This window comes from Chelonoidis abingdonii, chromosome 5 (assembly GCF_003597395.2).
Source record: "Chelonoidis abingdonii isolate Lonesome George chromosome 5, CheloAbing_2.0, whole genome shotgun sequence".
NCBI lineage: Eukaryota > Metazoa > Chordata > Testudines > Testudinidae > Chelonoidis > Chelonoidis abingdonii.
This window is the reverse complement of record NC_133773.1, coordinates 21,718,660-21,742,210: the sequence shown is the minus strand read 5'-3', so window position 1 is coordinate 21,742,210 and position 23,551 is coordinate 21,718,660. Positions and strand designations below refer to the sequence as shown.

Sequence of the window (23,551 nt, the reverse complement as noted above, 5' to 3'; positions counted from 1 at the left end):
TCCTTATTCCCCTTTGTATAAATGGGTACTATATTTGCCTTTTTCCAGTCCTCTGAGATCTCTCTCATCCTCCACAAGCTCTCCAAGACAGTTGCTAATGTCTCAGATCTCCTCAGCCAGTTTAAGTAACATAGCATGTATTTCATCAGGCCCTACCAACCAGAAACCATCTAACTTGTCTAAGTAATTTTTAATTTGTTCTTTTTCTCTGTTAGCCTTAGATCCTACCCCATTTACACTGATGTTCACTATGCTAGTCATCCAATCGTGGCTAACTTTTTTGGTGAAAATTGAAACAAAAAAAGCATTTAACATTTCGGTCTTTCCCTTCTTGTTGAATAATGCGCCTGTTCTTGGTCTTCCTCTTGCTTCTCATATACTTGTAAAATGCTTTCTTCTTGTTCTCTCTCTGTCCCAAGCTAGTTTAATCTCATTTTTTGCCTTGGTCTTTATAATTTTCTCCTTATATTTTTGTGGTGTTGGGTTTTTATTTTCATCCTTTGTAATTTGACCTAGTTTCCACTTTTTGTAACTCCAGTGGGTCTACTTCCTGATTGCCCCCAGGTTGTACTTCATGGGGTGCCAGGCACAGTGCCACCAAATCACAATGAAAGTGTTTACACCTACTTAGCATGGGTATAAATGACTATATAAGGTGCAGGGTAACAGAGAACTAGATGAATTTAGGCCATTGGGCTGACTTACACGGGTAGAACTGAGGGAAAACTTGGTCCTGAATGACTCAGGCTTTGGCTCATAAGAAAGATAAAAGGCTCTAATCCTTTCTTCTGGAGACACAAGGCGATTCCAAGATTCGATTCCTGTAATCCCAGCTGTTTAAATACTTATTTTAAGATAGAATGGAAAAACTGTACCAAATGTTTGTCTTACATTTTAATATTGCCATAATGGACTTATTTGCTATGATGGATTCCATTTTGGGGCATCTCTTCGCACAGCACTTCCACTCTCTCTTCCACAGAAGTTCAGGGCATTCTAAGCGAGGGTCTGCCTCAACCAGCTCTAGAAAGGGGAGTGTAGTACATTTCAGATCCAGATCTGGGTATGGATTTCTAACATGACCACTTTGCAGCTTGAAGTTGGTCGGAGGGAAGGACTCAGGTCAGATCTGAGGTATTGCTTTATGCCCATCTCTAATTCTTCTCTTGTGTGTGTGTTTTTTTTAAATCTTAAGAAGTGGTACCAGGAAAACCAAAGGGGCCTCTTTCATATGGGGCAAATTTCCAACAAGAGTGTAACAGGTGCAGCTCTGAAAATTGTTATTAGTATTTGTATGACAGTAATGCCTAGAGACCCCTGCCATGACTGGGGCCCAATTTTCTAGGTGCTGTACATACACATAGTCAGCAGAGGCACCACTCTTCTACTGTCTTACTTTGAGTGCCCAAAGCATGCTTGGTGCTGTATGCTGCAGCATGGACCTCCAGATCATGTTTCTTTGGCTACAGAGCACTAAAAATAGGATAACAGCACAACCCAAAAGAATTTAAAGGAGTATCATCAACCTGTTTAGTCCCAAAATGACTAGTAGCCACTAGGAACAATACATTGGGGCACTGGTGTGAACCAAAGTGAAAATAGAATGACCAGACAGCAAGTATGAAAAATCAGGATGGGGGTGGGGGGTAATAGACCCCTATATAAGAAAAAGACCCAAAAAATCAGGACTGTCCCTATAAAATCGGGACATCTGGTCACCCTAAGTCAGAGGTCCCCAAAATGCGCCTGCGTCCTGGCCAGTGGTGGAGCATCCGCCAAAATGCCACCAAATTTCTGCGGCATTTCAGCGGCGACACCTCTTGATGACGCCGCTTGCCGCCGACAAGCGACATCATCAAGAGGCATCGCCGCCGAAATGCCGCAGAAATTCGGTGACATTTCGGCGGATGCTCCACCGCCACCATGGTCCTTCATCTGGTGCCCACCAGACAAAAAGGTTGGGGACCACTGCCCTAAATGAAAAACCCCTCATCTCTTACCAGGCCTCTGAACCTCATTCATGAGGTTTGTACTCAACAAAAGAACAAAGACAGAGAACCTATATTCAGCAAGTAAAGCAGGCGCATGCTCTGCTGGACTGCATTACCTCTTCCAGCAGCTTCCAGTCATATTTTGTATGTCCACGGAAAACAGTCAGGAACTCGATAGGAAGGAAGAGCTTCCACTTTTTAGCTGGACAGCCTCTTAAAAACCCACTCCTGAAATCCTCAAACGGCTTCTTTACCGATTCATTGAACACATAATTCACGTATGCATCGACGTATTCTTTCCTGCAGAAATATCAACCGAATGCTATTGATTTCTTGCTTTTAGTAAAACAGAGTGAGATTTTAAAGGGGAAATCTGCAATAGTTCATTCCTGAATGTGGCCTTAATCCAACACATGCAAGAAACTTTGTGCACATGTGTAGCCATCCCACTGAGTTCAGTAGGATTACTTGTGTACATAAACAAACAATAATGGCCACGATAAATGACTGTCAATTCAGTTACCCCCATGAATGCATTTTCCATGCTATTTTTATACATTATAAGGTAATTCTTATTAATTATTTATATTCTAGTAGTAGCCAAGGGCCCCAGAGTAAGCCATGGTAGGTATTCTTTATTTTGTGCTCTTTGCACATTTATGAACACAGATCCTTGGTCCATATTCTGCTGTTTTACAGTGGTATAAATCCAGAGTAACTCCCATTGAAGTCAACAGAATTATTCTGGATTTACACACGTTTAACTCAGTTTGAGTCTTCTTTTTATTTGTGATAGGAATAATTCCCTGGAATGGTAGCTCTAGACCATCTACCCATTTAAAATATTATATATAGGGCTTAAATAAGGTTTCAGATTCAGAGATTTTAAGCCCAGTCGGGACCATTTCTGATCTTCTGCATAACACAGACCAAAGACTATCATCTCCCAGTTACCCTTGTGTTGAGGTTATCCCTGATACACTGTAAGGACTTTTACTTCCAACTATCGTTCTGTCCTATGTAACAAACATTTCGCTCATGAAAAAAATCTTACAGTTTAAAACCAATATATATATAAATCTATACCTCTTCCAAGACAGAAACTAAAACACGAGATGCTTAAAGAAAAGTGTGTGTGTATGAGAGAGAGAGAGAGAGAGAGAACTACCTGTTATGCTTTGTGACTGGAATGTCTGCACCATTTTCTTTAAGTTCGATGGAAACTATAGATTCTCCTTGTTCCTTCATTATCTACAACAGTCAAAGGCAAAGTAAAAAACAGAATGCTGGCTACACACGCCCATTTGTATTCTTTCCACAGAGCCTGATACTGCAAACACTTATCAAGGTGAGGACTTAATTTATATGATCAGTTGTGTTGATTTCAGCGGGACCACTCATGAACCAAGTTACTCTGTGTATAAGTGTTTGCAGACCTGGGCCCGTAAGTAGGATGATAATGGCTTACTGTGAAATCGATCATCATGTTCTCAAGGATGTCAGCATAGTCTTCATCCAGGATTTCTTGAAGATTCCTGTCAGACAAGCAGCAATACGGAAACAGACTCTAAATAATTTTGTTAGTGCAAGTTAGCAAAATATTTTCTAATTCCGTACATATACACATATTTTATGTCTTACACCTTATCTAGCACCATTCATTCCAAATGACCCACAAATTGATCTACAACTGGTCTATAAACTTCAGGCCTGATCCAGCAATTAGCTTCATGTGGCCTGAGCAGAGCCCCCCCAACTTTAAAGGAATTCCATGCAGAAGTATGCGTCAGCTTGCACCCAGGTGATTGTAGGGCTGGGACCTCGGACCTCCATCCTACAGTTACGTATGCGAATAACCTCACACACATGAATAGTCCCACTGACGGTTATTCACACGTGTAAGTGGGTGCAGAATCAAGGCCTGTGGCTGCTATGTTTACTGAGTAAAGAGAATTCCATCATGGACCAGGGGGATGGTAGAGAAGAACTATTTTGTAGTGCAGAGCAGCACCACACAGCAATTTAAGACAGGAAGTGGAGATTTTTTTAGTAATCTGGTTCACTGATGTCATTCATGCTTTGTTTTTTTAATTTTTGTGTGAAGCACCTAGTTGCCATGGTGATAAGTGCTGTGCACGTTAGTGAAATCAGAAGTGAACCAGCAGGGGGAGGAGGTTGGGTAGGCAGAATGCAAGTAATCAAGCTGGAACTTGTCCAAGACACTGGAGTTAATAGAGATGCTATTAAAAAACAAACAAAATAAATTGCCATGCAATCTTTGTGATCCTGGTCTCTTACTTCTCAGCTAGAACAAGCACCACAGTATCCCCATCTATGATGACAGGACATCGGTTCAAAATTGAATTGACGAGAAGAATGCTATTTACTGTATCACCACCACCATTTCCTGCTGTACATAGCTGAAATCTCTTATTCAAAACCTAATGCAACCAAAGCATTCTTAAAACTACAATACCCACCTGCTGAAGTGAAAAAACAGATTGACAGAGCCAGAAGAGTACCCAGAAGCCACCTACTACAGGACAGGCCCAACAAAAAAAATAACAGAACGCCACTAACCATCACCTACAGCCCCCAACTAAACCTCTCCAGCGCATCATCAAAGATCTACAACCTATCCTGAAAGATGATCCCTCACTCTCACAGATCTTGGGAAACAGGCTAGTCCTCGTTTACAGACAGCCTCCCAACCTGAAGCAAATACTCACCAGCAACCGCACACCATACAACATAAACACTAACCCAGGAACCTATCCTTGCAACAAAGCCCGATGCCAGCTCTGTCCACATATCGATTCAAGTGACACCATCATAGGACCTAATCACATCAGCCACGCCATCAGGGGCTCGTTCACCTGCACATCTACCAACGTGATATATGCCATCATGTGCCAGCAATGCCCCTCTGCCATGTACATTGGCCAAACTGGACAGTCTCTGCACAAAAGAATAAAGAGACACAAATCTGACATCAGGAATCATAACATTCAAAAATCAGTGGGAGAACACTTCAACCTCTCTAACCACTCAGTGACAGACTTGAAGGTGGCAATTTTGCAACAAAAAAACTTCAAAAACAGACTCCAAAGAGAGACTGCTGAACTTGAATTAATATGCAAATTAGATACAATTAACTTAGGTTTAAACAGAGACTGGGAATGGTTGGGTCATTACACTAATTGAATCTATTTCCCTATGTTAAATTGTCCTCCCATCTTCTATGGGTCATCTCAGTTATCACTTAAAAGGTTTTTTTTCTCCTGCTGCTGATAGCTCATCTCGATTGGACTCTTCCTGTTGGTATGCATACTTCCACCTTTTCATGTTCTCTGTATGTATAAATATCTCCTATCTGTGTGTTCCATTTTATGCATCCAAAGAAATGAGCTGTAGCCCATGAAAGCTCATGCTGAAATAAATGTGTTAGTCTCTAAGGTACCACAAGTACTCCTGTTTTTTTTGCGGATACAGACTAACAAGGCTGCTACTCTGAAGCCAAAGCTTAGTTTCTCAGATCTGACATGATCACAGCATAGAGAAATACTTCTGTTATACTAAACATTTAAGTTGGTTAAAATGGAATCACAACAGAAATATATAACCCGCCAATCAGGGGACTATTAGATGAGATGCATCTTTGTTTCAGCCAGGTCTAAATTATAGCCAACAACAGTCTTAGGGCTTGCCTACAATGGCAAGTTTTGTCACCCAAAACTGCCATTTGGCAACAAAACAACAAGAGCGTACACACTACAATGGGATTTTTGTCATGAAAAAACCCAGTTTTGGCAACAAAACACTTCCACCCCTAGGAGAAACTTTTGTCTTTTCCCTTCCCTTTATTGTCGACAGAGACAGTGTAGACACTGCTGCTTGTTTTGTCAACAGAACTGGCTTCAGGCAGTATCCCACAATGCTTGCCTTGATTGCTCTGCCCAGTGTTTTGATCTCTGCTGCCCTGCAGGCATGCGCCCCTCCCCTTTCAAAGCTCCAGGAAGTATCTGTGTGCTGCTTATTTGGGGAACAAAGAGCAAATCATTGGAATGCTCCCGTTTGCCCTGCACTATGAACACAGCAGCAGGCAGACTGCTGCTGCAGTGGGAGGGGGACAGACTGCACGGAGACCTGACAGAGCTGCTCGTGATGCTGCTCCCGGCAGCTGAGGGGGCTGTGGGAGAACTTGGAGAGAATCCCAAGATGCCCAGCGACCAGCGCTCGTCCTTCCCATAACACTGTACTGTGAGATACATACCCACAGTGCATTGCTCACCCTGTCGATGATGGTGTCCCCAATATGGACGTGATCAGTCGACAGAGGAAGCAATCCACTTGCAGGGCAGATGTACCCTGAGTGTCTCATCTCTGGAGCATGTCCATGTCCTAGAATTATCATATCAAAAGAAGGCATGTACTTGAATAACTGCATTTAGCTGTTTTTAGTGGGAGACTCCCCCCGCACTTTTATTTCATGGCACAAAGCTTGGGAAATTGTTTCATCATACCTCCCTTCTGTAGGAGACAGCTCTTTTAAGTCTTCTAGAGTGGGTGGAATATCCAGCAACTTTTTGTACAGAGCTAGAGGGAAATGAAAGGGAGCGATCTTCATGTTATACAGTGCCATTCCAAAGAGAGTGCCAATCAGGAAAAAGGTGTCTTCGCTTCCAGGTATCTAGTTTGTGTGTTTGAAAAACAAAACAAATCCCTTATTACTGACTTTTTATTATAGGGGGGAGGGAGTGTGGCTAGTGGCTAGAGGCAGGGGACTGGGCATCTGGATCTGTGAATTGTATTCATCATTCTGCTGCTGAGTTCCTCTCATAGCTCATAACCTGCAGCTGGGAGGTGTGATTACAGCATATGTCGATACACCTGAGCTAACTTTGATCTCACTAGACCAAAGCTAGCTTGAGTATCAATAGCAGTGAAGCTGCAGATGACGCTCACTCAAGTATATGCCCAGGGTCCTGAGCAGACAGGGCTAGTCCGTGCCACTGTAGCTTCACTGTGATTGTTACTCGACCTAGCTTCAAAAGAAGCTCATGTTTGTCTACATGTCCTACAATCACACTCCTGAATGCAGTGAACATGTTCTAAGCATAAAGAAGTAACTGCATCCATACAGAACCCTATGCCTGTTATTTAAAGGAGCAAGCATTTCCGCAGCCCAAAATATGAACTGGAAACTCCTTTAACTGAGAATCTGGTTGTTGGTGGGATTTCCCCTAATGGAGGCTGAGCTTGCTCAAGCACTGTCCACAGGGAGACCTGCAGCATTTCTGTTTCTCACAGAAGACATGACCCAGAGGGTGACCCACTTCATAAAAACGTGAAGGGGGGTGACAGTCATATGGGGAAATACCAGCTAGGAGACTTTTATTTTGAAAGTGAGGTTAAAAAAAATAGTATTATCTTAATAACTCACCTGGGAGGGGAACCAAATCAGCTTGGAGTCCTCAAAACGTCTGAATATCCGTGCTTCTGGACAACACAGTTTCCTTGTAACGATAGTGAAGAACTCCTGGGACAACCCTCCATCATCAATACCTTGTTCTCCAACGAACTGCACCTGAATAGCCCCAAAAGACCCCAACAAAATCACTGCTCTTGTGTCCACACTGAAATGATCATTTGCACAACTCCTCCCAGCACTAGGCAGTTACTTGGTCCCTGAAAGCTGCAGTGAGCTTCATGCAGGTGCAAGGGACTGTCAATGCATATGAAATTGCAGGATTGGGGCCCTTGTTTCCACAAGCGGCAATAACAAATTGAATACCTATAACTGCAGCGGCTGTTCAGCATGAAACGCTCAGTGTGTTTACCCTTGAATGATCATCGTCTGTTACAATGGACAGGAGATAGAAGACGGAAAAGGTATAAGCGACACCACAGTGTTGTCAACGGTCATAAATTTGTGAGTCTTGTGCTAGCAATAACAATTTTGGGGGCCTGACTCGTGATTTTCTTGAATGCTTGAAGTTGGCAGTACTGGTATCATAATCTGACAAATTAGATCCTTATCCTTAAATCCAAACCTCTAATTCCTCCCCTGCCCAGTTTTCACAGGTTACTTTGCTTCACCAATATTTGCTCTTAGTGCTGTTGAAAGATGCCAGACAGATAGCTCTTGACACTCACTTTAATGAGGATAAGCCACACCTGAATGTTAGTATGCACGAGGGGTGAAATCCTGACCCCACACTCCCATTGACTTCAACGGGGACAGGATTTCACCTGTAGGATCTATATCACTGTTGGTCTGCAACCTGTGCAGTTATTTACATCAGGGCCAAGTGGGTGGAAAAGGCTATCACTGTGACTTGATAATGTTCTACACTCACTTAGCTTTGGAAATAGTTGTCTCCTGCTTATTCACACAGCAGGCACTGTGCATAAAGTCATGGTGCAAATTTGCCCCTTTCAAGAACAATACATTCACTTACAGAAAACACTACTGGTAGTTTTATAACATTGGAAAGCAGAGAAGCTTGAGCTTAGACCTTATTTTATAAGCAGCATAGCACCATCTAGTGGAAATCAGTTAGTACTACCTAATTTTAATGCTATGAATTAAATATTAGCCATACCTGCATTAAAAAAAAACCCTATTTGTTATATATAACACACATATTCACACACAATGCCATTAAAATAAATGATATGTATTTACTGTTCTGCATCATTTGTATATCAGTTCTCAGAAAACTTTATACGCCGCGAATGTGGATTGCTGTATAAAGCTGTAATTCCTTCCTGCCAGTCGAACGATAATAATAAATTACGTGATCTTTTGGGTCATGGCTTCTGATAATCTCAGACCCCCTGGATAGGGATAACTACGAGCTAGGAGTTGCCTGAACAGCTAAGCCTGACTGTTGTGTAAATAAATGTACTACTTTGTTAATTTAAAATGAGCGTTAGACATTCTTATGAAAAAAATTAGAGCATGTATAGCAGTCACATGGGCAACAACTTGTAAAATGTAAAAGAAGCCAAGGAAATGTCCCCAGGAACATCTGTAATAAATTTAGGCTCCCACTTCCATTATTCTGTGCTCTCTCATGCCTGAGAAACTCTCTCTCTCTCATCTTCTCTTGCTTTGTGCTTTCTTTGAAGTGTTCTTTCATTCTGTTCCCCAATGCATTTTACTACTTCTCCAATATACTTCTCTATTCCTCCAATCCCCCTCCCCCGTGTTCCCTTCCCCCTCTTTGCTCCTCCACTTCACCTCCCAGTTGTGTTTTGCTGCTCCATCCCTGTTGTATCATAGCAGCAGTAAATAGCATTTACAAAATCCACTGGCCCTCTCCACATTTCAAAGCACATGTCGCGTCCATGTGCTTCAATTACCTTTATACTATTACTGAAATGTTTTGTAGAGTGCCCTCTTCTGGCAGCTGTGTGACATCAAACATCAAAGCAAGTGCTGCTCTGTCTCGGGCATTTGCTGACACAGGGGAGTTTAGATTTTTTCTATATGTCGGCAAGTATTCAGGTCAAAATACGGGCTACGGGGAAGCTCACTTGCCAAAATGTAATTTTTTTTGTCTTATTATTTTTACTATATTGAATGACATTAGGCACTAAGTATTTGGTGTTTTTGTTTGTTTTTCTCTCTTTCATTTTTTAATTGAGTTTAAAACACCCTAGATTCTCTTTTTCCAGTTTCCCACTGGGACCATTTTTTCCTGAGCAAGTTATAAATCTCTGAAAACAAAGGTTTAGAGCAGTCAAGCTGGAATATGTTGAACAAGTGAGATTTCAAAAGAAATTCCAATGTTCCACTGAAATCAACTCAACAAATTCTTTCCTCATCACAGTGAGTTTAAAAATAAAAATAGACTAAAAATTAACTCCCAACAAGGGAGTATCCCTAACCCCTCCACGTGAGTACAATTTGTCAGCTCTAGGGGAGCTTAACTTTTCCTATAGGTGCACAAATAGCTGTAGCCTCAGCTTTTAGACATGCTGAACTGCTAAGGGAAATGCTTAGAATGAGATTAAATACCAGGGGGTAGCTGTTTTAGGCTGTATCCACAAAAACAATGACGAGTCCGGTGGCGCGTTAAAGACTAACAGATTTATAGTCCTCGTTGTTATAGAATGAGATTAAATTACTACAGCTGTTGATCCATTAATCTATTATTGTATTGATGTAGTACCTCTACCATAGTATCTGACAGACTCCAAGTGTTTAAAAAATAGAAACCACAAAGTTTCTGCCTTCCGAGCCATAGGCGAAATAGCTTAATTAGCTGACAGTGTGGTGAGCCAAGTGAAAGTGATAACTGAATACATCTACCGTGGGCTGAAAGGAAAGATGAATTGCTATCAAGGAAAGAGCACTTGCTATAAATAACACAGTTCAAGAAAAGCAAGGGGGAGTCAGGGGTATGGCTGGGACAGCTCAGAGCAATGCAGCATTGGCTGATTCCTAGGAACTAAAGTGCAAGCAGCCAGGCTGCACAGGGACTCTGCGTGCAGCGCAGGAAGGAACCAGTTGCAGAGGGGAGGAGGCTAGCCCTGTGAGTCAGCACACAGCTGCAGCAGCAGGCCCGGCGGTGGCTGAGCAGGACCATGCGAGGACGGTATGTGAGCAGGATCCTCGCCTCTGTGCTGCTGTGCAGGCAGCCCCAGCCTTTGGGAGCAGGCGCTGCAGCTGCTGCTAACAGCCCATTCCCGGGTGCAGCCCCGAGACGCTTCTCGGACAGGCAGAAGGACCAGGAGCAGCCCAAGGCGTTTGACCCGGCTCTGCTCGAGTTCCTGGTCTGCCCGCTATCCAAGAAACCACTGAGGTGAGACCAGCCTCCTTCCGCTCCTCTGGGATTCAGAGAGTTTAGGGGACTCTTATGCTCATCTAGTCTGACCTGCTGCATGATGCCAGCCAGGGAGCCTTGCCCAGGAATTCCTGCCTGTGGGAATAGTCTCTCCTCCCCCTCCCCCCAAACACCCCCTCCCCCGAACTTCTAGTGTTCAGCTAAGTGCCCCCCCTTCTTTAGAGATAAGATTTTAAGGAACAGTGACAATTGCCTGATTTCAAAGTGTGAGTGAAATGTCACTGTCCTGTTGAAAAACACAGCAACAGCCTTTAATCACAAAAGGAGCTGGTCTTTAAATCTGCCATGAAGTTCATCTGAATGAGCACCTGCACCATCCGAGGAGTAAATCTTGGCAGGTCCCTCACTTCCAATTTTCTGCAGCTATTCATTAACTGAACTGTATATCTGCATGGGGGAGGGAAGCGAGTTACAATGGAAGGGTGTGTGTGTCACACCCATTCACGCGCTCTCTCCATTTTTACCTATTTCCCTCTATGGGCATGCTATTTATATCTACTAGAATTAACTGAAATACAGCAAAAGGTGGGAACTGAATGTAACTTCTAGGGTTCATGACAAGCACACGGGCTCTGTGGAAGCTACAGTTTGCCATAATTTATATTTACTCCTTCTCCATTGCAGACACACAATCCTAAAGTACCCCGTGAATAGCCTTGAGGACATAATTGTGAAGTACAACAGAGTTGAATGGCATTTTCTGCACAAAATCTTAGTTCTCAGCTGCACTGCTGTAGGGTGCCCAAGCACTTAAGGGGAGTTTTCATGTTCATAATTTAAATGTTATAAATTTTGTAATGAAGAGTCACACCCTGCCTTCATTCTAAATGGTGTCTTTATTTGAAGGCATGATTTCCTGCTCTGAGAATGTGTCCTGGTTACTTTCCGTTAGGATAATTCTACTAGTTCCATAGTTTCCAGCTACATACTTCTATTGATGTTTGTTTCAGTTGCCTTTCATGCCCCCCCCTTCTTCCCCCCACTTTCTTAAAAATGATTTAACAACCCAGGTCTCTGTATCTACTGTTCAGTTTTTTAAATCTTTTTTGACCAGGTATGAAGCATCCACCAATGAACTAATTAACAAAGAGCTGGGCATCGCCTATCCAATCATTGATGGCATTCCTAATATGATCCCTCAGGCTGCAAGGATGATTGACAGAAAGGCCCAGGATGAGGAACCAAAGCAAACCTAGATAGCTGTTATCATTTAAAACAAAACCTGAAGACTAACCTACGCCTACAGTAACTGGGGAGGAAAAATGTTCCTGTCATTGCCTACACTAACTGTACTTGTTCCACTGTTGTCCTTAGCTGGCCTGTTTTATTCAGCCAGTGTGGATGAAAAGTTCCCAGAGGGCTGCACCAGCACAACGAGCTTGTGTTTCTACAGTCTGCTTCTTCCTGTTACCATACCAGTTTATGTGTTCTTTCACCTTTGGACCTGGATGGGTATTAAACTTTTTAGACACAACTAAGGCGGCAAAAGCTTGGAAGCATCACAAAAGTAGACTTGCCAACCTTGTGGCCTACCGGCACCCTAATATTATATTCTGTCAAATTGCAATGGTCTCCATTAATCTCCCAATGACACCTGAAAATGTAACTTTCTGCACAAGCCTTGATGCACAATGGCCTCATTACTGCCGAGAGAGATAATTAAATAACATTTTCTCTTGTTCCTCCTCTGTGTCAGTATGTCCTGTCAAAACCAATGGGTGTATTGTAAGGCTACACTATTAGCCTATCAAAGGTGTTGTCTCTTTGCTAAGAATAAATGTTGTGCACTGGTTGAGATGAATTATTTTAAATAGGTTATGGTGAGTTTCACTATGCCTCTTTTAAGGAGCATCACTGTCATTGGGTAATTGCCTTGGTGGTTTGAACTGATGTCTGCAGTAGAATGCATTTGTCTTACTGTGCTATGGAAATAAAGAATATAATACATCAAACTCATATCCACATGTGCTTTTGTTTGTAGACTCTGTACCAGGAGCTCTTCAGTCACTACTGAAATGCAGCCATATTGGAGGTGGCATCCATTTATGCGCCTGTAACGCTCTAGGTCTAATTTTAGATGGGGAAGTGAAAAGTAATGTCTCTAATTAAATCATAGGGGGGAATGAAGATGACATTTGTCATTACTGAAATAGGCATTATGATGACTGCCAGGATCGCAAAGCTGGCCCAGCTACTCATGGGATAGTAGCTGGGGGGCTCCTGGAACCTGTGCCAAGTGGCAAAGGTCCCTATGAGCTGGGGATAGCAGTGTGGCATGCAGCAACCACACCCTCTTCCCCAGCCCCTTGCCAGATCTATGCTGTCTGGGGAAATGCAGTACAAAGGGAGCAGTGCTCAGAATCTGGCCTGGTAAAATATCCATTGTTTTCTGCTAGATCTCACTACAGGATTATAGGGTCATACAGGTTTCTGTTTTCCAAACGCGTATTAGCACTGCTCAGTAGAGTACTCCTTCACGGCTAAGTCACCTCTTCATGGCTGTTTGTTTGTGAAAGTGGTGGCCAGACAAACCAATGTCTGTTCAACACAAGTCATCTCCATGACCAGCACTAGGGGCCAAGAATTGGCTTGGCCACAGAGACTAACTGCTGCTCTCCCTATTGGAGATGGCCTCCCACATACTATAGATGAGATGGCACAGCATGGGAGATGACTGTGTAGCTGCTGTAGTTACAAACAAGGCTTCAGTTTCCATTTCTGTTGGTCTGGCACCAACTATAATGAAAAACCAATTGGATAGATGAGTGAATAAGGTCCTGACCTTGCAGGGTAGTGGACTTTAATGGAGCTCTACCATGGGTCGAGGATCAGGATCTGCATAGATCTCACTACAGGATCATAGAGTCATATAGGCTTCTGTGTTCCAAACTGATATTACCAGCAGTACGCACTGGAGTGCTCTGGTTATCATATTCACACCACGAGAGACAGCAAATGCAACAACTCGTTACCCAATTTTTTTTTCTTTTGGTGGTAGTCCTTCCCTGCCAGCAGTTCCCACCCTGTGTCTACCACAGCAGTGTGAACACGCAGGTTCACTCTGCTGTTTATTCCACGCCTTACAGCATTGAATGCCCTGCTTACAGCTTTGCTTCATTAAGTAACACATCAAAAATACTGTCTGCCCTCCCAGATTATAACTAGTTGCTTCTCCCTAGAGCATCTTATTATTGTCTTCTGATTTCTCAGTAATTAAGTCTTTAAGAATATTTACCTGTAGTTTGGTTTATTTATATATAAATTCTTGTATGTAAACTACCATCCAGTTAAATACAGACTCTTGTGAAAATGGGATAAATATTCTACCTGATTGGGCAGTATCATGGTTTGCTGTCATCATGTGCTTTATCCAAAGGGGGTGGGTGGGGGGCAGCTCTTGTTTCCCAGAGTTAGACCTGAGGGGCAGGGAGGTAGCAAAGAATGAATCTGGTAGACTTGTATTCTTTGATTTATTGCTGTGTTTGTTCTGTCAGCTTGTACAAGTGACACCATCTTACTTAGGGTCATAATAGTTAGTGATAGACAAGACCCACAGATCACTGACTCCATCCATGCAGAGATAACCTTCCCGCACCCCATTAAAGAGACAGCTAACCAATGGATGAATTAATAGTGAAAAGTGCCAAGGTCATGCATTTAGGAATTAATAATAAAATTTATAGTTTATTAAATGGGCGACACATCGTTTGGAAGGAAAACAGAGGAGGAGAAGGACCTAGAAGTATTGGTTGATCACCAGGAATGACATGAGCCCACGAATGTGAACTGGCCGTTAAAAAAGCTAATGCAGTTTAGGATGCATCAGCAGGTATTTCCAGGCAAAGTAAGGAGGTGTTAGCTCATACGTTTATATACAGCCATGGTGTGACCTCATCCTGAACTGGTTGCAGCTTCGGTCTCCCAATGTTTAAGAAGGATGAATTCATACGGAACTGGTTCGAGCGGTGCTAATAGGAATGATCAAGGACGAACAACCTTCGTCTATAAAGAGAGATCAAAGAGCTTGATGTTAAGTCTAATTACCAAAAAGAGGTTGACGGGGATCTATGATTGCTCTTTATAAATATAATCAGGGGATAATATAGGATGGGAGAGATTGAGGAGCTTTTATAGTACCAAAGTAGACACAAACACAATACGTTATAAACTAAGACACTAGGAAGGTTTTGACTTGAAAATAGATGAAGGTTCTAACATTAGAGGAGTGAAGTTCTGGAACAGGCCTTCCAAGGGGATAGTGGGGGCAAAAGACATTATCTGGCTTCAAGATAAGCTTGATAAGTTTTATGGAAGGGATGGTATGATGGGATAACCTTAATTTTGGCAATGAATCTTTGATATCAGCAGGTAATATTGCCGTGGTCTGTGATGGGATGGATCTGAGTTACTGCAGGAGAATTCTTATCCTGAGTGCTGGCTGGTGAGATCTTGCCCACGTGTCAGGGTTTAGCGATACGCCTATGTTAGGGTCGGGAGGGAATTTTCCCCGGGCAGTTGGCAGAGCCTCGGAGGTTTTTTGCCTTCCTCTGCAGCATGGGGCACGGGTCACTTGCTGGTGGATTCTCTGCAGCTTGAGGTTTTCAAACCACAATTTGAAGACTTCAATAACTCAGACATAGGTTAGGGGTTTGTTACAGAAGTGAATGGGTGAGATTCTGTGGCCTGCTTTGTGCAGGAGGTCAGACTAGATGATCATATTGATCCCTTCTGACCCTAAAGTCTATGAGTTAACCAGTCCCCACAGGGCTGTACCTAGGGGGCTGCGGGGCCCGGGACATACGCGCTGAGTTTCCAATCTGCCCGGGGTGGTGGGGGAGCACTCCAACCAGGCCCTCCCCCGCTCCACCCCTGCCCTTCTGCCCCACCTCTTCCTCACCCAGTTCTGCCCCCTCCCCCGAGTATGCTGCACCCTCACTCCTCTCCCCTCCCCCCCAGCACCTCCTGATGCCATGAAACATCTGATCTGGGGTAGGTGGTGAGAGGGAGTGGGGCTCACCTGTGGGCAGGAGATGCTGGTGGGGAGGGGACAGGAATGCAGAGAGGAGTGAGGGGGAGGTTCTGGTAGGGGGGCCCCTGACCCCTGCCCAGCTGCTGCTCGCCTCCCCATTCGCCTCTGCACTGCCTCCTGCGGGGACTCCAGCGGTTGCCCCGATTCATCGTACCCAGGGGATGGCTCTGAGTCCTCATATATATGACCAGCCAGAATCACAGGCTTAGAGATGCATTTTGCAGGAACATATATAAATCTCACTACCCAGATAGGTATCCAGCACACAGATGTTACTCTTCAATTTTAACATGGAGACAGATATTTGCTATTGCCTTGTAAATGGAAGCACATTTCCAACCTAAGCTAAAAAGTTACGTAGGGAGAATTTTCTGCTCCTTCATCCTTATCCTCTTGCATTTTACATCAAGGTGGCAATGATGCATAAGGACAATTTATACATGTACGGTCTAGCTCATGCAGAGGAGTCACTTTTGCTACCACCATTCTCTGTCTCAACATCAGAGCTGCCTCTTTCTGACCAGTTGGGAGCTCCTGTTTTAGCTGGCACTGGTTGGCTAAGGGCTGTCTCCGTGGTGGGGTAATACCTTATACGTGGCTGTGCTTTCTAAAGCGCACAAATGTGTTGTGTGTTAATTGGTCCCTGTAGACCCTGCTTTTGCACATTAATAGTTCTCCTGTAGTGCACTTTAACACTGTCGTTTCAAACATAACTATGTTGAAGTGCACCACCAGGGAGTACCCAGACCAACTAATACGCAACACATTCCTGTGTTTTATAAAATACTCCACCCCTGTAGTGCGCATTACCCCACTGTGTAGATAAGTCCTAAGACTTGGTTCGCACCCGTTCCCTGGGTATTTGTATTAGCCACTTGCTTTAATCAAACAAAGCTTAATTGCAGGTATGCCAAGAACGAGCAGTTAATTCTAGCCCACATGAAACTTGCTTTTAAGTAATTTCCATGATACTTTTCCCTTCTTCATTTTTAACTGGATTTTAAAATGCCTGCTGAATGCTGGAAAAATCTCTTTGTTGGTTATTAGCTATATTAAAGGCAAAGTACTCTACAGCAATATACTCAGAGGTAACAAAATAATCAAGCTTGATTTCTTACTTTCAAGAATTTCTCAAATCTTTTAGGTGCTGCGCTCCTTAACTTCTGCCACACGTCATCCACAAGGTGTGCTCTTCTGATATCGAAAAACCATGGACCTTGTGGCAGGACAGAGTTTGTCTACAAAACAGAATAGACAATGTGTTACAAGCTTTACATTCTTTTGGTTTTTAAATTGTTAAAAAAAACCTCATTGACTTTGGCAATACGTACGTTATATATCTCGAACAGCACGTGGCGGTCAATTTCATAAACCACAACCTTATCTTGCATGTCAAAGATGCAAGGGTATGCAGTCAGATTCAACAAAGCCCTCTGAAATGACAAGAAAGTTTCATTTTCAATGAGGAAAATGTATTTAAAATATCACTGCGATAAAGACAACCTGGATTGTCAGTTGTTCCTGTCATGTTATGTACATAAGGCCGTATTTTTAAAAGGAACGTCCCAAAGTGAAATTCCCCATTTGTCTGTTAAAATAGCCACTTACAGATTATGTTCCCTATTGTGAGTACCTCAGCTCTAAAGCCTGATATTCTGCACCCTGGTTCACAATGCACCAGACCTCATTACAGAAGTAGTCCCACTGAAATCAGAATCAGGCCTTCATATTTTGCATGCACAAATGCTTGGTCTTCACTTGCAAACTCAGTACACTTTGGAAAGCTGCTTTTGAAATTTGGCCCTAGGTATTATAATTGCAGCAATGAGCATGGGCAGCAGAAATTCCCAGATAGCTTATATAGATTCAGCATATTTTCTTCAAAATCTATTGAATTTTTGCAGAGGTTTTCAGCTCTCCCCAATTCTGTTTGTTGCTACTCTTAAATTTCAATGGTAGCTATTATTAAAGGCATAACAATGAACATTCCAAAGCAATATATTAACCAATGAAAGGGGACAGTGAGCGTAGGTTATGAATACCAGGATTGACCAATATTTGTGGATTTCACCTAAATTGCAAAATCTGAAAACAACACCCCAGTCTTTGAGACTGGACCATTTTATGAATAAATTTGCAGCAAATGTGTGAGAAATGCTGCTGGTATGGAGATATCTGAATGGTTTGAGAATTGTGCCACTCGCTATAGCAACTATACCTAGTCAAATATATATTTGGTAAGTTACTGCAGGAGGTTTCAATCTGGTATACAACTATTGTGGACAGGCTGAGCCTGCTCCTGTCATTTGCTGTGTGTGGGCCAACTCTTTTATCATCATGGAAACCCCTTGAAATCAACAACAAATTAGAAGATTGGGGCTTTAGGAGCTAGAAAAGATAACTGTCCAAGAGAATGCATGGATGAAAAAAATCACATCCCTCTCTTGGTTATATCACCTCAGCTGCAGAGCAAGAAAGATAACAGTGTATAAATTTACACCAGGAAGGTCTAGAAAGAAATGTAGTGCTTGTATAGATTTCTAATGAATTATTATACTCTGCAGAACATCACAATGTTTTTCTACCACTGTGGATGAGCTCTTATTAAACTGCTGTAACACAGATATAAAAAATGGAAATTTTAAGTGAGTGTTGAATACTCAAAGCATGAACCCATTTTACACCTTTTTTTTGTTTTAAACAGAGGTTAACAATTAAGTTTTATTTGTAAAAGCTGCTGCAAGAAGAACACCCAATATTTCCCTTCTCCTGATGCCCTAAAGAATGGACTATTTCCAGCCCAGCGTCTCCTCTTGTAGGAATTGAAAAGGATAGTAATTCTTTCCTGTCAATCCCTTAACCTGTACGCTATAGAGATGCTGAGGGGAGTCAGACCCCAGACCCATCTCAAAGAAAACAGGTCAGGAAAGGGTATGTGTAGGGCAGGACGTGTGGTTCTCAGGCCAGATAAACCTTTACAGACTTAGGCAGATGTTTGTTGAAAAGACTAAAATCCAAACCCAGCTTGAATTCTGGTGGGTTCTCTGTTCCAATCAAACATCTTGCATCACTCTGTTTCTTATGACTAATTTTTACTCAGAACTGTCTGTACAAACAGTCTGGGATCTTTTGGATGACTGAGTGTTCCTGTACAGTTCATGGAGACAACAAGAAGTACATTTTAATGCTATTGTCCAAAGACAAGTTTCTAATTGGATATAAAATATAGCTTACCATTTCCAAATGCTTTGAAATCTGATTTTTGATCCACTGCTCAGAAATCTAAAAAAAGAGAATAGGAGTTTTAATAGCACCTTTCACACTTCAGATACTCCAAAGCACTCTACAAAAGAATGAGTTATGTACCAGTAATGGGAACATCTGGACCGTTGAGTAACCATTGCACAAATTTAGCAAAATGATTCATCATTATAGGTACCTTTTAGAAAATATTCAAAAATAGATATTATACAAAATAGTCTAATTCAAGATGCTACATCAAAAAGAAAAACTGGTTACTAGCTTCTCTACTGAACAGGGAAAAACCTCAGCCGGTGTGTTCTTTAGTGTCTGCTTTGGTATTATTTCTACTCTCCCCTCCCTTGCTCCCTTCTCTTATCTTGTTAATTTCATTATGCTTCATAATACACTGTTTGTAATTCAACTGCAGTTGCAGTGTAATCACACTGCTGTTTTTTTAATGACTACTTCATAGAACGGGAAGTTAAGCAGTTCAGTCATATAGTTCGTCTAAAAGCATCACTGCAATGTCATTAGTCACTGGATTAGAAAGTGTAACCAGCTGATTTTATTTAAGGAGAATAACTACAGTAAAGTGCATTGTCCACGGGATGAACAATATTAGGCAATAACTGAAAATACATTATTTAGAATATATTTGGAGTTCAAGAAGAGGAGGCAAATATTCTAGTGTCCCTCCCCTCTTTCTCCCCTTACTTTAGATATCTGGTTTTCACCAGTATTTAAATGATAGGGCATTTTGACTTCTATGACTCATTGCTGAATAAGACAAGATAGTTTTTTGTTCATTGCTAAGAACATAAGAACAGCCATACAGGATCAGACCAAAGGTCAATCTAGCCCAGTACCCTGTCTTCTGACAGCGGCCAATGCCAGGTGCTTCAGAGGGAATGAACAAAACAGGACAATTATGAAGTGATCCATCACCCGCTGTTCATTCCCAGCTTCTGGCAGTTAGAGGCTTATGACACCCAGAGCATGGAGTTGCATCCCTGACCATCTTGGCTAATAGCCACTGATGGCCCTATTGTCCATGAACTTATCTTAAGGTATGTCTACACTGCCCACATTACAGTGTGGCTGGGACAGCGCTGTGACCTGAGCAGTGTAGACACGCTTTATTGCCGAGGTAGAGCTCTCCCGGCAATAAAGAATATCCACCCCGAATGAGCAGTGGTAGCTTTATAGCTGGGAGAAAGCGCTGTCAATACTGGTGCTTTTCAGTGCTAAAACTTTTATTGCTCAGGGGTGTGTTTTTTCACACCCCTGAATGACTAAAATTTTAGCGCTGAAAGTGGCAGTGTAGACACAGCCTAATTCTTTTTAAACCCTGTTATAGTTTTGGCCTTCACAACATCCTTTGGCAATGAGTTCCACAGGTTGACTGTGCGACCTGCTGCCTATTAATTGGGTGACCACTGGTTTGTTGTGTTATGTGGTGGGGTAAATAATACTTCCTTGTTCACTTTCTCCACAGCAGTCTTGATTTGATAAACCCCTATCATATCCCCCCTTTGTGGTCTGTTCTCCAAGCTGAAAAGTCCCAGTCTTATTAATTTCTCCTCTTACGGAAGCTGTTCCATCCTCCTAATCATTTCTGTTGCCCTTCTCTGTACTTTCTCCAATTCCAATATATCTTTTTTGAAACAGGGTGACCAGAACTGCACGCAGTATTCACAGTATAGGTGTACCATGGATTCATATAGTGGCAATATGATATTTTCTGTCTTATCATCTATCCCAGTGGTTCCAAAACTTGTTCTACCTCTTGTACAGGGAAAGCCCCTGGCAGGCTGGGCCAGTTTGTTTACCTGCCGGTTCCGCAGGTTCGGCCAATCGCGGGTCCCAGTGGCTGCGGTTCACTACTCCAGGCCAATGGGAGCTGCTGGAAGTGCAGCCAGTATGTCCCTCGGCCCGCACCGCTTCCTGCAGCCCCCATTGGCCTGGAGCAGCAAACTGCGGCCACTGGGAGCCGTGATTAGCTGAACCTGCAGATGCGGCAGGTAAACAAATTGGCCTGGCCTGGCCCGCCAGGGGCTTTTCCTGCACAAGTGGCTGAACAAGTTTGGGAACCACTGATCTATCCCTTTCCTAATGGTTCCTAACATTCTGTTAGCTTTTTTGCCTGCAGCTGCATATTAAGCAGATGTTTTCAGAGAACCATCCACTTTGACTCAAACATCTCTTTCTTGAAGGGTAACAGCTAATTAGACCCCATACTTTTGTATGTATAGTTGGGATTATGTTTTCCAATGTCCATTACTTCGCATTTATCAGCACTAAATTTCATCTTCCATTTTCTTGCCCAGTCACTCAGTTTTGTGAGATCCCTTTGGAACTCTCCACATTCTGCTTTGGACTTAACTATCTTGAGTAATTTTTCATCATCTGAAAATTTTGCCACCTCACTATTTACCCCTTTTTCCAGATCATTTATGAATAAGTCAAACAGCATTGGTCCCAGTGCACACCCCTAGGGGACATCACTATTTACCTCTCTCCATTCCGAAAAGTGACCATTTATTCCTTCCCTTTATCTCCTATTCTTTAACCAGTTACTGATCCATGAGAGGACCTTCCCTCTTATCCCATGATTGCTTACTTTGTTTAAGAGCCTTTGGTGTGGTACCTTGTCAAAGGCTTTCTGAAAGTCAGCATACATTATATCCACTGGATCACTCTTGTCCATATGCTTGTTGACTCCCTAAAATAATTCTAATAGATTGGAGAGGCATGACTTTCCTTTACAAATGCTATGTTGACTCTTCCCCAACAAATGGTGTTCATTTATGTGTCTGATAATTCTGTTCTTTACTATAGTTTCAACCAATTTGCCTGGACTGAAGTTAGGCATACTGGTCTGAAATCGCCAGGATCGCCTCTGGAGTCTTTTAAAAAAATTGGTGACACATTAGCTATCCACAAGTCATCTGATACAAAAGCTGATTTAAGTGGTAGGTTACACCACACTTACTAGTTCTGCAATTTCATATTTGAGTACCTTCAGAACTCTTGGGTGAACATCATCTGGTCCTGGTGACTTATTACTGTTTAATTTACTATTTGTTCCAAAACCTCCTTTACTGACACCTCAGTCTGGGACAGTTCCTTAGGTTTGTCTTCCTTGAGTGCTCTTTTAGCAAGTTCATTGTCCAGTGGCCCCACTGATTGTTTGGCAGCTGTTTCTGATGTACTCAAAAAACAATTTGCTGATAGTTCTTGAGTCTTTGGCTAGTTGTTCTTCAAATTCTTTATTGGTCTGTCTGTCTAATTCTATTTGACTTAGAGTTTATGCTCCTTTTTAGTTTCCTCAGTGGGATTTGACTTCCAATTTTTAAAGGATACTTTTTTGCCTCTAACTGCTTCTTTTACTATGTTGTTTAGCCATGGTGGTACTTTTTTGGTCCTCTTACTGTGTTTTTTAATTTGGGTACACATTTAATTTGAGCCTCTATTATGGTGTTTTAAAAAAGTTTCTATGAAGCTTGAAGACATTTCACTATTGTGACTGTACCTTTTAATTTTCCTTTAACTAGCTTCCTCATTTTTGTGTAGTTCCCCTTTCTGAAGTTAAATGCTACTGTGCTGGACTTCTTTGGTATTTTCCCTCCTGCAAGGATGTTAAATGTAATTACTTTTTGGTCACTATTACCAAGCGGTTCAGCTATATTCACCTCTTGGACCAGATCCTGTGCTCCACTTAGGACTAAATCCAGAATTGCCTCTCCAAGAAGCTACTCCAAGAAGCAGATATTAATGGTGTCTAGAAATTTTATCTCAATATCCCATCCCGAGGTGACAGATGTATCCAGTCAATATGAGGATAGCTGAAATCCCCCAATATTATTGAGTTTTCTACTTTTATAGCCTCTCTAGTCTCCTAGAGCATTTCTCGATCATGATCACCATCCTGGTCAGGTGGTTGGTAGTATATTCTTACTCCTATACTCTCATTATTCAAGCTTGGAATTTCTATCCATAGAGATTCTATGAGAGTCTGATTTATTTATTTATTACTATATTTGACTCCATGCTTTCTTTCACATCGAGTGCCATTCCCCCATCAACACAATCTACTCTTGTCATTTCTATATATTTTGTACCCTTGCATTACCGTATCCCATTGATTATCATTGTTCCACCAAATTTCTCTGATGCATCAAAATCCTCATTTAATCCTTATTTATCAATATCCTCATTTAGTACCAGATGCTCAAATTCACCCATCTTAGTATTTAGACTTCTAGCATTTGTATACAAGTACTTGTAAAATTTGTCACTTTTTAGTTGTCTGCCTTCATGTGATGTAATTGAATGGGACATTTTTTCATTTGACTGTTTCTCTTCAGTTCCTACCTGTACTCTATCAACTTTTACTAGCATATAGAGAATCCTTGTTAATAGAGTCTCCTCTA

The 23,551-nt window shown here is 42.2% G+C and overlaps 3 protein-coding genes across 5 annotated transcripts in view; 2 read left to right on the top strand and 1 right to left on the bottom strand.

The window, feature by feature from the left end:
- LOC116817461 (putative E3 ubiquitin-protein ligase HERC3) overlaps nucleotides 1–23,551 on the bottom strand; it is a 49,688-nt gene that overhangs the window by 6,066 nt on the left and 20,071 nt on the right. For all 3 annotated transcript variants that reach the window (XM_032767623.2, XM_032767631.2, XM_032767641.1), the window contains 8 exons: nucleotides 19,110–19,157; nucleotides 17,207–17,308; nucleotides 16,994–17,113; nucleotides 7,435–7,578; nucleotides 6,515–6,681; nucleotides 3,460–3,526; nucleotides 3,160–3,242; nucleotides 2,108–2,291 (listed from right to left, as the gene is read on the bottom strand). In XM_032767623.2, the coding sequence (XP_032623514.1) occupies nucleotides 2,108–2,291; nucleotides 3,160–3,242; nucleotides 3,460–3,526; nucleotides 6,515–6,681; nucleotides 7,435–7,578; nucleotides 16,994–17,113; nucleotides 17,207–17,308; nucleotides 19,110–19,157 (915 nt within the window). The remainder of the gene's footprint in view (nucleotides 1–2,107; nucleotides 2,292–3,159; nucleotides 3,243–3,459; nucleotides 3,527–6,514; nucleotides 6,682–7,434; nucleotides 7,579–16,993; nucleotides 17,114–17,206; nucleotides 17,309–19,109; nucleotides 19,158–23,551) is intronic.
- Nucleotides 10,503–12,053, top strand: PYURF (PIGY upstream open reading frame). Its single transcript, XM_032767654.2, has 2 exons — nucleotides 10,503–10,804; nucleotides 11,901–12,053. Exons 1-2 carry the CDS (start codon nucleotides 10,587–10,589, stop codon nucleotides 12,040–12,042), a joined length of 360 nt encoding a protein of 119 aa, XP_032623545.1. The 5' UTR covers nucleotides 10,503–10,586; the 3' UTR covers nucleotides 12,043–12,053.
- Nucleotides 12,109–12,798, top strand: PIGY (phosphatidylinositol glycan anchor biosynthesis class Y). Its single transcript, XM_032767668.2, has one exon. It carries the CDS (start codon nucleotides 12,109–12,111, stop codon nucleotides 12,322–12,324), a length of 216 nt encoding a protein of 71 aa, XP_032623559.1. The 3' UTR covers nucleotides 12,325–12,798.

Excerpts from the sequence above, each read along its gene's own strand:
- PYURF (XM_032767654.2), top strand. The coding sequence starts at position 10,587 with ATGCGAGGACGGTATGTGAGCAGGATCCTCGCCTCTGTGCTGCTGTGC. Across the intron at positions 10,805-11,900 it reads CTATCCAAGAAACCACTGAG|GTATGAAGCATCCACCAATG; the intron begins GTGAGACCAGCC and ends TTTTTTGACCAG.
- PIGY (XM_032767668.2), top strand. The coding sequence starts at position 12,109 with ATGTTCCTGTCATTGCCTACACTAACTGTACTTGTTCCACTGTTGTCC.